Consider the following 11,655-nt stretch of genomic DNA (forward strand, 5'->3'; position numbering starts at 1 on the left):
CCCGCAAACCCCGCACCTGCCCCCGGCAGGGTGGCCGCTTTCCACCCCGAGTGGTGCGATTCACACTTTGAAGGACGGTTTCTTTTCCTCGGTGTGGAAGACTTTATGTTCCAATCCCATCGAAAAGAGAAAGAAACGCACAACTTTAGATGGCGCTGTACAACATTTATTTAAACCCTCCGGGTATTCCCGACTCCTCGGCCTGCAGAGAGGAGTAGAGGCCTCGGCGGGCAGAGCAGAGCTGGGCTAGGCGGGAGCGGGGTGGGATGCGCTGGGATGGGATGGGATGTGATGTGATGCAGGAGCGGTTCTGCCCCGTCGGCCGCGGGTGTGGAGGGCGCGGTGCTGTCGCTGGGCAGGGTAGCCCCGGCCTGCGCCTCCATCTCCGGTCGGTGACAGCTGACTGCAGTGCTAAGCAGAAATAGTTAAAATAAATAAAACAAAAATGGCAGAAGCCGTCTCCCGCTGCCTCTCTGCTCCCGTTCTCCTCGCACAGACGGGAAAACCTCTAACGCCTCTGACGGGGAGAGGATGGGTGAAGCTGCAGATTTGATAGGAGCTGCAGGCTGTGCCAGCCGGGTATGCTGCTGCTCGTCCACGTCCGCGCCCAGGCCCGCCTGCCCCGCTCCCCTGGGGCAAGAGATCGGCGTTGCCCCATCCTCTGGGATGCAGAAGCTCCCCTAGCTCGGATCTCACCCCCCGGCTCCAGCCCTGCCCGCCTCTCTCCTCCTCCCCGCCGGCTGCGGGCCTCTGGGAGGGATTCAGAGGAGCAGAAAGAAAGATCAAGGAGAGGAAAAGCAGACAGACAGTCCCGTCGGGGGGGGCGGTGGCTATCCACCCGTCCCGGCGCCCGGTCTCTGCAGGGACCGCGGGGAGCGGACCCCCAGCGCTCGTCCTCGGCTCCGCGGGGCCCCACGCAAGGCCCGCGTGGATTGCAGGTCCGGCCACGGCTACTCTCGACAGCCTGAGGACAAAGGTACGGGCACGGCCCGACCCCAGCCCGACGGTGCCCCCGGTCCGGCGGCAAAGAGAGCCGCAGCCAAATTTAACCGGGGTGGGTGGAAAACCGGAGCGGAGGCGGCAGGCTGGGAGTCCCGCTGTGCCGCCGGCCCTCCACTACCCCGCGCTTCCCACGCACACGGGCAAACGCGAGCCAGAGCCCTAAAAAGGGGAGCGGAGGGTAGGGGCAGGGAGCGCTCCCGGGGAGCCGCTGCGCAGCGCCCGTGCCGAGCGGCAATCTCTCCGGTCCTCTCCTCGCCGCGGCTGTGCCCTGCCCGGGGAGATCTCGCTGGAAACTCGGCATGGGAGCAGAACCTCTCGGAGCGAGGTGAAGTCAAAACCCTTTTCAACACATCCCGGAGCTTTAAACGTCCAGACGGTTTCAGGCATTTTTCCTGCAGAAGCTGGTGATACATTATTACCATAATTACCATTATTTGTTTCTATTTCTTGTTTAAAAGGTAGATGCGGGAGGTGAGGCACAGCCAAAGAGAATTATTTTTTTAAGAGAGTAAAAAAAAAAAAAAAAACACACCACAAAAAACTAACAAAACCATAAAATCGAAGGTCTCAGACCGGCTTTGAAAGAAGGGTTGGGCGGTTTAAAAATTGCTGCACTGATCTATCAAAAACAACACCTAAATATGCCTCCAAAATGGCACTATATGCACAGCGTATAATGTATGTACATATATATATTTAATTTTTATATTTATATATATATACATATATATATATATATACAGACATTTATACACTAAAATAAAGAATTACAGCCAGCCTGGATCCTGAACACAGTCTACACTTTATTTCAGACTACAGATTTCTGAACATAATAAAATCTTTGGCTTGTAGCGGCGGATTCAGTCTCGCAGTCTGTGGATCAGATTTTTTTTTTTTTCCTCGGGAAAAAAAAAAAAAAGAAAAAAGAAAAAAAGAGGAAAAAAAAGAGAGACAGAAATACACACACGCAAATAAGATCAAACGAAAGAACAGAAAAGTAGGACATTTACTGTAAAGCAAGAGCAACGGACATCGAGAAAAAAAATAAAAGCAAAGAAAACGAAAAAAAAAAACGAACAAACGAACAAAAGAGAAAGCAAGAGAGAGAGAGAAGGGGAGAGAGAAACTGTCCAGCAAATAGAGATCGCTACACATATTTCTTACCTGAAATTAAATATATACATGGTCATATGCTGTTTGGCTATATAGAGATAATTTTTTAAGTGTTCATATTTTACTTTTTTTTTTTTCTTATTCGGAGTCCTTATACTATGGATAGACAATAGATCTGCTTTTAAATAGCACCTGCCCGCCTCCCGGCCGGCGGGCCGGCGCCGCGGCGCAGGGCTGTGAAGGCTGCGCCGCCTCACTCGCTCTCCTCTTTGTCCTGCACGGTGGTGGTGGAGTGGTTGTAGAGTCCCTGGGCCATGAGGTGCAGCGCCAGCCCGTTCTTGATGCCCGTCGCCTTCTTGATCTTGGCTCGTTTGTTCTGGAACCAGATCTTGATCTGGGACTCATTGAGGCTGAGCTCCTGGGCCAGGCTCTGCCGCCGCTGCTCCGTGATGTACCGGTTCGCCTGGAACTCCGCCTTCAGCCGCTGCAGCTGCTCGGCCGTGAACGCCGTCCGCGGCCGCTTGTCCTCCTTCTCCGTCTTCTTCTTCTTCAGCTTCCTGGTGCGGGGGCCTGCGGGCAGGGCACACACACGCCACTGGGCAGGGCCGCGCCGCTGACCGACCGACTGACCGACCGACCGCCGCCCCCTCCCCGCCGACAGCCGGAAAAATGGCCGACGAACGAATTTCTGCCGGTCCCGTGTGTTTCCCCACAGATACCCAATCCCGGCACCGCCGCCCCGGCACGGTGGAGGGAAGGACGGGCAGGGAGATGAGAGGCCGCGGCCAAGCCCCCCGAGCATCCCCCGCTGCCCCGCCGAGCCGGTCCCGCCGAGGGGAGCTGTTGCCCCCATCGCCCCCTGCCCCGACACACGTCGGGGCGTCTCTGCGGGGACGAGCCGCGCTTCCTCTGCACGGCCCGGGACCAAAGTCCGCCGGCCGGGCAGCGGCTCCGCGGAGGGCGAGGGTTCCCGTGGCCAGGGACCGGGGAGTCGCCGGGAGCAGCAGCCCGGCCCGGGGCTACCCCAGTCTCTGGGAAGCAACAGCTCCTCCGCAAGGCCGGCTCAGACCCGGGAGTGCCTTCCCCGCCGACACCTCGGAATCCCGCCGCCACCCGGGTCGTCCGTGCCCTCAGATCCTTGTCGGGGACCCTCGACCCCGCCTGCAGCTCCTTCCATGAACCCCCGCTGAAAGCGGTGCCCCCACACCTCCTCAGCCCCAGGCCGGGATGGGATCAGGTGAAGTGCTACAGTGCTCGCCCGGGAAGCAGCCTGGCTCCGGGGTGCATCCCGCAGGCAGCGCCCGCTCGGGGTTCTACACTCGGTCCTGTGCACGCCGGCCGGAGGCGAGTGGAGAGGGGAGGGGGCCCTGGAGAAAGGGATCTGTGAAAATCCCCCGACAGCTGCCGGGCTCGGCGGGCGGCCCCGGGCCCGCAGCACCCCGCCAGCAGCAGCCGCAACCGGAGCCTTGAGGCCTCCTGGCCGCCGAGTAGGCCGAAACATGCTCTCCCGTCCCAGTCCTTCCCCAGAGCGGGATTTTTCCCTGCGTCTCGGCGGCGGCTGCCGGTAGGAAGAAGGACGGGGCCCGGCGGGATGCTCCCGGGCTCGGCCGGCGGAGGGACGGAGGGCGCGGGGAGTGAATCGCTTTGACCCGGCACCTTGCAGCGATGTGCCGACGCCTCCGACCGCCGCAGCCCGTTCGTACCCGGAGCTGGGAGAGGCGGCCGGGACCGGCGGGCAGCTCTGAGCACAACAAAGAGGGCTGCCGAGCCAAGCTAGTTTCTCCTCGCCCTTTCTACCCTCCGGGCTTGGGGTAAGCAGGGAGCTTCGGGAAGCACATGCAGAATTAATTCTCTGCCCGAAGAAAGGGGAGGAAAGGAAATAAAGGCGCAAGTGTAAAACGCCTGGTGCACGGTGGCACTGGGAATCGGTAGAAAAAACACCCGTGGCCGGGCCGGCCGGGAGCGAGGGCCGCGCCGTCTGACAGCTCTATCGCTCCATCAATCATCCGAGTCAATCAAAGTGCCTTTTCTGAGTTTCAAGTCGCTGGACGTGTCAATAACTGGAGATGGAGATGGCTCGGCCGATAGCGCCGCATCGACCGCCGGCGGGGAGCAGCCAGGCCGGGCAGCGCGGAGCGGGGCCGGGCCCAGGCAGCGCCGCCTTTACAGCGGCCCGGAGTGGCAGCCAGCCCCGCGCCCACCGGGGCGGCACAGGGGAACCCACCCCGGCCCCAGCCTGCGCTGGTGGATCTCTGGGTGCTGGCCTCGGGTGCCACAGGGGAAGCCTGCCTCCTCACCCTCTGCTTCTTTCAAAAAAAAAAAAAATTACAACTAGAAATAGAAACTAACGGTGATAAAATAAGGGGCTGCTGGGAGCACCTAGGAGAGTGTAAACAGCGTGAAAGGGGGCGGCAGAACGGGGCCGAGGGCCGGGATGGCCGAACAGGCGGCTCCCACCGGGGTAGCCCCAGTCAGAGGCACGTCCGCCCCCGCGAGAACCGGGCCCCAAACCACGGCATAGAGCACCGGCTCCCGCGGCAATGCGCGGCCTAAGGGCCTGCCTGGCTCTGCCTCGCTTCAGAGGCCCCCATAAACAGCCTCTCCAACCACCTTCCTAAAAACAAACCCTTTTTCTTTACCCCCCGACAAAACACTCCACACACGCCGCACCTCCAGCAGCTGCTCGACTCATGGCTCAAGTCTCCCCCACTATCCCCGAAAGGCCACCAGCAAAAATACGGGGGGAAAAAGCCCCAAAACAAGGGAGCAGACGAATCGCTGCCTGTTTTCGCAGCGCTCCCACTCCACGCCGCCGCGCTGCGGAACACCAAGGGATGCGGCAAGGCGGAGCGGGCGGGGGGCACGGGAAGGGGGTCGCTGCCCGCCGGCGGTCCGCAACGAAACGCGGCCGAATCGGGGCCCGGCATCCCATTCAAATTTGGGAGATTCGGAGGAGGAAGGAGAGGTGGGGGGTGGAGGGAACGCGTTTCCTCTCGCCCCGGGTGACCCAGGACGCCCCCCCCCCGCCTCCCCGCGCCTCCCCACGCGAGGTCCTCAGCAGGCCTGGAGCCAAAGCAATGGGGGGAAGAAGGGAAGGGGGGTGGGGGCGACCTTGTCACGATTTTAACAGCTCCCAGATGCGCCGCGGTTCCTTACCCGAGGACGGTCTGTCTGAATACCTAGTGCAGTAGACCCAGGCAGGCCACACCAGCGGCTGTTGCGAGTCGGGCTTTATAACAGGTCCTCCATTATTAGAGCCCATGAGGAGGATGGCGGGGCTGCCGTGCTCCCCGTACTTCGCCGGGTGAGTTTCGCCCCCGTCGGCGGGGGACTTGGGAGCCCCCGACGCCGCCGCTGCCGCCGCGGCGGGACTGGCTTTGGCGGCGGCGGCTGCGGGCGGCGGCGGCGGCGCGGAGCCGTCGGGACGACAGTTCGAGTCCGGGCAGAGGAGGGAGGGCGGGTTGGGCGGCCGGGCCAGCAGTGGGTTGACGTTTTCTCTACCTGAGCTCTGCCCCCGATCTCCGTCCCGCTCCCGGCTACCTCCTCCGCCGCCGCTGGCCGGCGCGGGCGGCTCCTTCTTGCAGCCGAAGTCCGGCCTCAGGATGTTGTCGATGAAAAAGTTGGTGGTGCGGTGGGGCGGCGGCGGCGGGGGTGGCGGCGGGGGCGGCGGGTGGCGACGGCGGGGCAGGGGCAAGGGGCAGGGCGCGGCGGGGGAGGCGGGCGCCGGGCTGGGGGACACGGGTACGCTCTCGCCATCGCTGCCGCTGCTGCTGCTCGCCGGGCCGGGCGCCGCGTCTCTGTGGCCGTGCCCCTCCGGCGGCTCTTCCATGCTCAGCCCCCGCCACGGAGATCGCTGCCTCTTTTCCCCCCCACCCACCCGTTTTACGCCCACCCCACTTTGCCGGTGGGTGGCGGGGTGGAAAAGGGGGAGAAATAAAAAATTTAAAAGACAAAAAAAAAGAAAAAAAAATAAAATCCACTTGTTGGGCTGGAGCTGAGAATTTTTTCTCCCCCTCGCACGAACGGATCCAAAACCGGAGAGACACTCGAGGGCTTCTTTCCCCCTTCCCCCGATCAGCTTATATTTCCACCACCAAAAAAAAAAAAAAAAAGGGGGGGGGGGGAAAGCAACACCAGACCCAAAAAGGTGTGCGGCAACACCGCAGCCCCCCCAAAAATCCCGCCCCCCGAAAACCCGTCAAAATCTGCCCATCTCCCCTCCGCCGCCGCGGCGGCTCCGCGCTGCCCCACTGTCACGCTGCGCTCTGCCCACGCCGCGGGCTGCCGGAGCCCTTCCCCGCCAGCCTGGAGCTGCAAGCCGCCCGGGCCAATTTTTTTTTTGTTTGGTAATTCTTTTTTTTTTTTCCCTTTTTTTGTTGTCTTTTTTTCTTCCTTAAAAAAAATATAATAATAATTAAAAAAAAGGCCAAATCTCTGACAGCTCCGGTCCGTGCAACAAACTCTCCCTAAAAAATCCCTCAGCCACACTTTTTTCACTCGCACCGGAAGCACGTGAGGCGGCCCCGCACGTGGGGGCGGCCAATGGCGCGCGGCCGCCGCCGCTGACACCCGCGCCCGCGCCCAATGGGCGCCCGACGGCGCCGCCGCCATAAATACCGCGTGGGGACGGGACGGGCCGCGACGGGGCGGGGGCTCCGCGTCCGCACCTACACGCGTGTATCGGCACCCTCCCCGGCCCCCCTTACCACCCCCAGCCAGCCCCGGGAACAACTTCTTCCAGCCGCGCCGCATCCCCGCCGTGTCCTGCGCGGGCCGCCGCGGCTGGCGGGGATTGGGTCATAGGCCGTTTTCCTATTGCCCCCCCAATAATAAACTCCCCCTTCCTTCCCCTCCCCCAGAAAAACACAACTGTTTATGTGCTTTTTTCTTTTTTTTATTTTCTACTCTCCCACGGCTGGGTCAGACAGTGACGGGAGGTGGGGAGCGGAGTAGGGGATGCCCGGAATCGAAACTTTCTTTGTGAGAAATAAAAAATGAAAATAATAATACCAATAAATAATAATAAAGGCAGAAGCCACTGCCGGAGTGAGCTGGGCGTACGGCTGCAGTCACTGGGCTGTTTTTTTCCTTTCTTGTTGATTTGCTTGGTGTTTTGGTTTGTTTTGTTTTTCGGAATATGAAGCAGATCGGCCGCCAGCTCATAGCTGAATTCGTATCATGTTTCTTCGTCTGCTTTTTGATGTTTGTTTGTTTGTTTGGGTTCGGTTTGTTGCCTTTTTTTACCCTTCTGTTTCTTTTTTTTTTCCTCAGCAAAGACCGAGCACCTTGAGACGTGAGTTTAGGCAGAAGGGAAATTTAAGGATATTGAAGGGTGGAGAGAAAAAGGCACTTTCCGAGAACTGCTGCAGCTTTCTAAAAATCAATTTACAGGGGAAACAAACAAACAAACAAACTCTGCTTCCTGTTTTAGGGTTTTTTTGTCTGCTGGGGGGCTGGAGCCCGGTGCCGTAGGGAGAGCGGTTCTGCCGTCGCCGTGTCTTCTACCGCGGCCCCGGGCGCTCCCGTGCGCGCAGAGCAGAGCTGCTCCGGGGAAGGGAAGTCTCGGTGCTCACACGAAGGGGCACGGGGAGATAGGGGTCCCACGACAGCTCACGTTTTGTACAGCGGGGGTGTCCCGGTGGGCTGGGTGCCCGGCGCTGCGGCCGCACCCCGGCCGGCCGCAGGCACCTGCTCCGGGCTGGAGCCGCTTTTCCAGCCTGGGGACGTTTCCTAGGACTGCGGGAAGGCCAATTCCCGGCTTTTTCTCCTGCTGACGCAACCGAAAACCCCCATCTTTCCCCCCCAAAAAAACAGCGGCCAGTCGGGCCGTGAAGGCCGCGGGGCCCCGCGCACCGCTCCGCGCCTCTCCGCGGGGCCGGGCCGCGTCACGTGCCGCCGCCTATATATCCTATATGTGCATGGGTGCGTGCTCAAAAAACACCTATAGCTGTATCTGTGCGTTTCCTCGCGGGCTGAGCTGCGCTGCCGGCTGGATGCGCTTCAGTCCTCGGGAGCGGCCCCGGGGAAGTGCCCGGCCCGGTGCTCCGCTCTCAGGACTGCGACCGGCGCCAGGAATTGGAAGGTACACGTCTGAGTGTCCGGCAGCAGCTCCCCGGGTGCCCGAGCGACGTGTGGGTGCCCACACTTCCGAGGGACACTCGGTTATTTTCCGTACCGAGGAAACATTAGCGAATTGTTACCTCCAGCCACACAATAATCCCCTAAAATAATAGCTGGCAGAACACAATCAGCCCTGGCATCAAGAGCTTCATCCGCAATTAAATGAATGTTAACCCCCCCCCTGCATTGACAATATCATATCATTTACTCGCACCGAAATTGGGTTTATTTATATTTAAGTTAGCAAAATTGAAATCTTTATCCCAAAAGCGAGCGTGGGTACTTAATTAAATTCTAATTAGGACACTATCAATATCCCATTTAGCCACGTAGCCTTTGTGAGCCGCGGTCCCTTTCAGAGCTGTAAATGGGGGCTCGCTGCCTTATCTCTCCTGCAAGAGACGCCTTGAGAAGGGCTGCAAAAGATAATTTATAGGTTTTAATTACTCTTCATTCCGCCTGATCAGCTTGGCGTTCATCACAGGACGGCGAATAAAACCTGGTCAAAAGCACTGTCACTATTCCCTGGCAAGACGCTTAATCAAAGTAAGCAGGGCCATATTACACGCTGCGAGCTTCTTCACGTAATTTCCCAGCTGCTGATAAAGCTAGTTGAATAATGCTGCAGTCCTTCGGAGACACCATTTACAGAAATGACTTTATTGACGGCTTAACGTCGGTAATTCATTTTACCTTTCATGTATTGGGAGCCCGGATTTGTTACAGTAATAGGATGATAAATGTCCTGGCGGCCCTATAGCTTTTATTATTGAATACAATACACACACCCATCCTTAAATGTTCCAAAATTGGGTAACAAAAGGGAGAGAGAGAGAAATCGAAGCCTTTAACTATTTAATTTGCCTTCCTGAGCGCGGGGCGGGGGGAGGGAGGGCGAAGTGTGTCTATGTGCGTGTGTGTGTACGTGTGTGTGTAGGGGGGGGGGATTATTTTATCCGTAGTCCTCTCTTCTAGAAACTGTTCTGGATTTTAAAGACTTCTCTATAAATTGAGTAGGTTTGTGTACGGAGGGGGTGGGGGATCGGCTGGATGAATGAGGAGGGGTTCAAGGAAAAGACGATGTATATTTCCAGGCTGGATGTTTTTTCCACCGCGACCGTTCCTATCTAAATAGACAAATATTACTCCAAGCTAGTAGATAGTTATAGTAATCGGGGTAATATGTCCACACCGTGTCTTACGGACGGAAGCTTTAAAAAAAATAATAAGCCCTTCTTTGGAAAAAGTTCCCTCTGCAACGTATGAGTGCCGCTGGGTTTGGAGGCTCCCGTCGGGGCAGAGCAGCCCCGCGGACCCTCGCCCGCTGCCGGGAAGGGGAGATCGGTCCCGCGGAGCCGCCGATGTGTCCAGCGGGGCCGGGACCCCCAACGCTCCCCGGAAAGGGTGGTGGCCGGGGCCAGGCTGCGACGCTCCCTGGCCCTCGGGAGTGGCCCGGTGCTGTCTGAGCCTCTTACAGGATGTCGTCCCCACCGCCTCCTGGCATCGGGACTTGGGTCAGCCATCCTGGCGTGGGGAGGCAGAGAATGAAATCCGGGAGGCGGGGAGCAGCCGAGGGGCAGCGGGGCCGGGGAGCAGAGCCGGGACCCCTGGTGCCCACCATCGGGCTGCATTGCTCCCGCCGCAAGACACCAGCCTGCGGGGCCCACAGCCTTTTCGGAAATCGGGAAAAATAATTTCTCCGATTTCGTTGTATTGACTTTTTGACTTTTTTTTTTTTTTTTTTTTTCCCCTGAGGAAGACCATCAAAGGAAGGAGGGTATCAAATTGAAATTAAAAAATAAAATTAAAATCGGATAAAAAATTCTTTGCAGTTTGTTTTTTTGGGTTTTTTTGTTTTGTTTTTTTTTTTCTCTCTGAGCCCTTATAGGAAGGAGGAAGTATAGAAACGTGGTTAATATACGCTGTGGTAATCCTATTTCTAGGTCTAGATCAGATCTCATTGGGGCCTTTGCTGAAGGACATAAATGAGTTGTTCTAATACAATAGATTTCATCCTTCCTACAGGGACTGGCTGACCAGAGGTTTTGTTAAAAGTGAATGCGAATAGATTTCTGCTACAAGTGCAGCATTATTATTATGAGCTGTAAGGTCAGACTATACATTCCGGGTCCCCAAAGCCTATAGACCCTGGGAAATGCGCGGGATATACCACGTCATTGTACCTGACAGTCTCTTCAATAGACTAATTCAATTATCGCTTGGGGATTCAGTCTTCATTGAAAGCAATAATAGCAGTGTAATTCGTTGGTAAATAGGTATTGGAAGCAGCTCCGCTCGAAACTTTTTTCGGGGCACAGGTTTGTATCTCCAGGATTCGAAATCTCTCCGGGTACAAGAGTGGGAGCAGGGAGGGAGGAAGGGCTGGTTTTTAGTGGAGAGGAGGGCCCGGCTGCGGGGAGACCCCGGCGCTGCCGGCCGAAGCAGCAGCCCCCGCACCCCGGCCCGGGCAGGCAGCGCGGTCGCCCCGCTCCCCCGAGAAGTTCCCGGAGCGCCGGCGATGTTGTGCCCTGGTGTCCTGGTGTACAGTTATGAATCAATTACCATCCAGGACCACCCCCCACCCCGGCAATGCAGCCCGACTTTCAAGCCACAGGAAACTGTAGGAAATATTTAAATTTATTTACTTCATTGCCTGTCGTCGCCCCTCTTGCCAAGGGGAACGGAGAATAAAACACCCCGCAGAACTTTGTGGGGAGGGGAGAGAAAACGATTTCTTATTCTTAATTATATTGTTTGTTTCTTTTCATACCATGGGAAAAAAAAAAAAAAAAAGAGAAGGATAGGAAGGGAAAAGAAAAATAGGAAAAAAATAAAGGAGAAATAAAAAGAAAACGGAGAAAAGGTTAAAAATTAGAAAGAAAGGTAAAAAGAAAAGGAATTTTAACAATGAAAAAAAGAAAAAAAAAACACAGAAGAAGAGGAAAAAGAAAAAGGGTAGAAAGGGTAGAACACCAGAAAAGATCGAACAAAGGGGAAGAAGTACAGAAAACGGAAAAAAAAAAAAAAAAGTAGAGGAAAGAGAGGGGGGGAAAGGAGAAAAAGAAAAGTGAAAAAAAAATAAATGAAAAGGAAAAAAATAAAATGAAAGCAAGGAAAATGAAAGAGAACATAAAAGAGAAGAAAAGAGAAGGAAAGATAATAAAGGAGAAGAAAAGAGAAGGAAATAGTAGAAAAGAGAATAAAAGAGAAGGAAAGAGAAGAAAAGAGAAGAAAAGCTCGCTGCTTTCCAGCGGCCTCCCTACATACCCCTTCCCATCTGCTTCCCAAGCTCCCTCCCGCCTCCCACCCACATCTGCAGCCCACCCTACCTCGCTGCGAGCAGCACAAGTCACCTGGATCGGCTGCCTTAAAAACTCCCAGTTCCCGGCGATGTTTCTCGCTAGCTGGCCGGGGAAGGAA

The 11,655-nt window shown here is 56.5% G+C and overlaps 1 protein-coding gene across 2 annotated transcripts; it reads right to left on the reverse strand.

Moving 5' to 3' along the window:
• Positions 1-150: 150 nt before the first annotated feature.
• EN1 (engrailed homeobox 1) lies at positions 151-6,765 on the reverse strand. 2 transcript variants are annotated; one of them, XR_010473981.1, is made up of 3 exons: positions 5,272-6,765; positions 2,167-2,685; positions 151-411 (listed from the first exon to the last, which is right to left on the reverse strand). XR_010473981.1 is itself a non-coding variant. In XM_065070400.1 (2 exons), exons 1-2 carry the CDS (start codon positions 5,942-5,944, stop codon positions 2,369-2,371), a joined length of 990 nt encoding a protein of 329 aa, XP_064926472.1. In that variant the 5' UTR covers positions 5,945-6,765; the 3' UTR covers positions 1,786-2,368. The 2 variants fall into 2 exon arrangements, 1 of the variants encoding a protein (XP_064926472.1); XM_065070400.1 differs by lacking the exon at positions 151-411 and having other exon boundaries at positions 1,786-2,685.
• Between the last annotated feature and the right edge of the window lie 4,890 nt (positions 6,766-11,655).

The sequence above is a fragment of the Columba livia genome, chromosome 7, assembly GCF_036013475.1.
Source record: "Columba livia isolate bColLiv1 breed racing homer chromosome 7, bColLiv1.pat.W.v2, whole genome shotgun sequence".
NCBI classification, from domain to species: Eukaryota; Metazoa; Chordata; class Aves; order Columbiformes; family Columbidae; genus Columba; species Columba livia.

What these genes read in the sequence shown, in the direction of transcription:
- EN1 (XM_065070400.1), bottom strand. Translation starts at nt 5,944, where the DNA reads ATGGAAGAGCCGCCGGAGGGGCACGGCCACAGAGACGCGGCGCCCGGC. An exon ending in TTCAGACAGACCGTCCTCGG is followed by an intron (nt 2,686 to 5,271) that starts GTAAGGAACCGC and finishes CCCTGCCCGCAG; the next exon opens with GCCCCCGCACCAGGAAGCTG.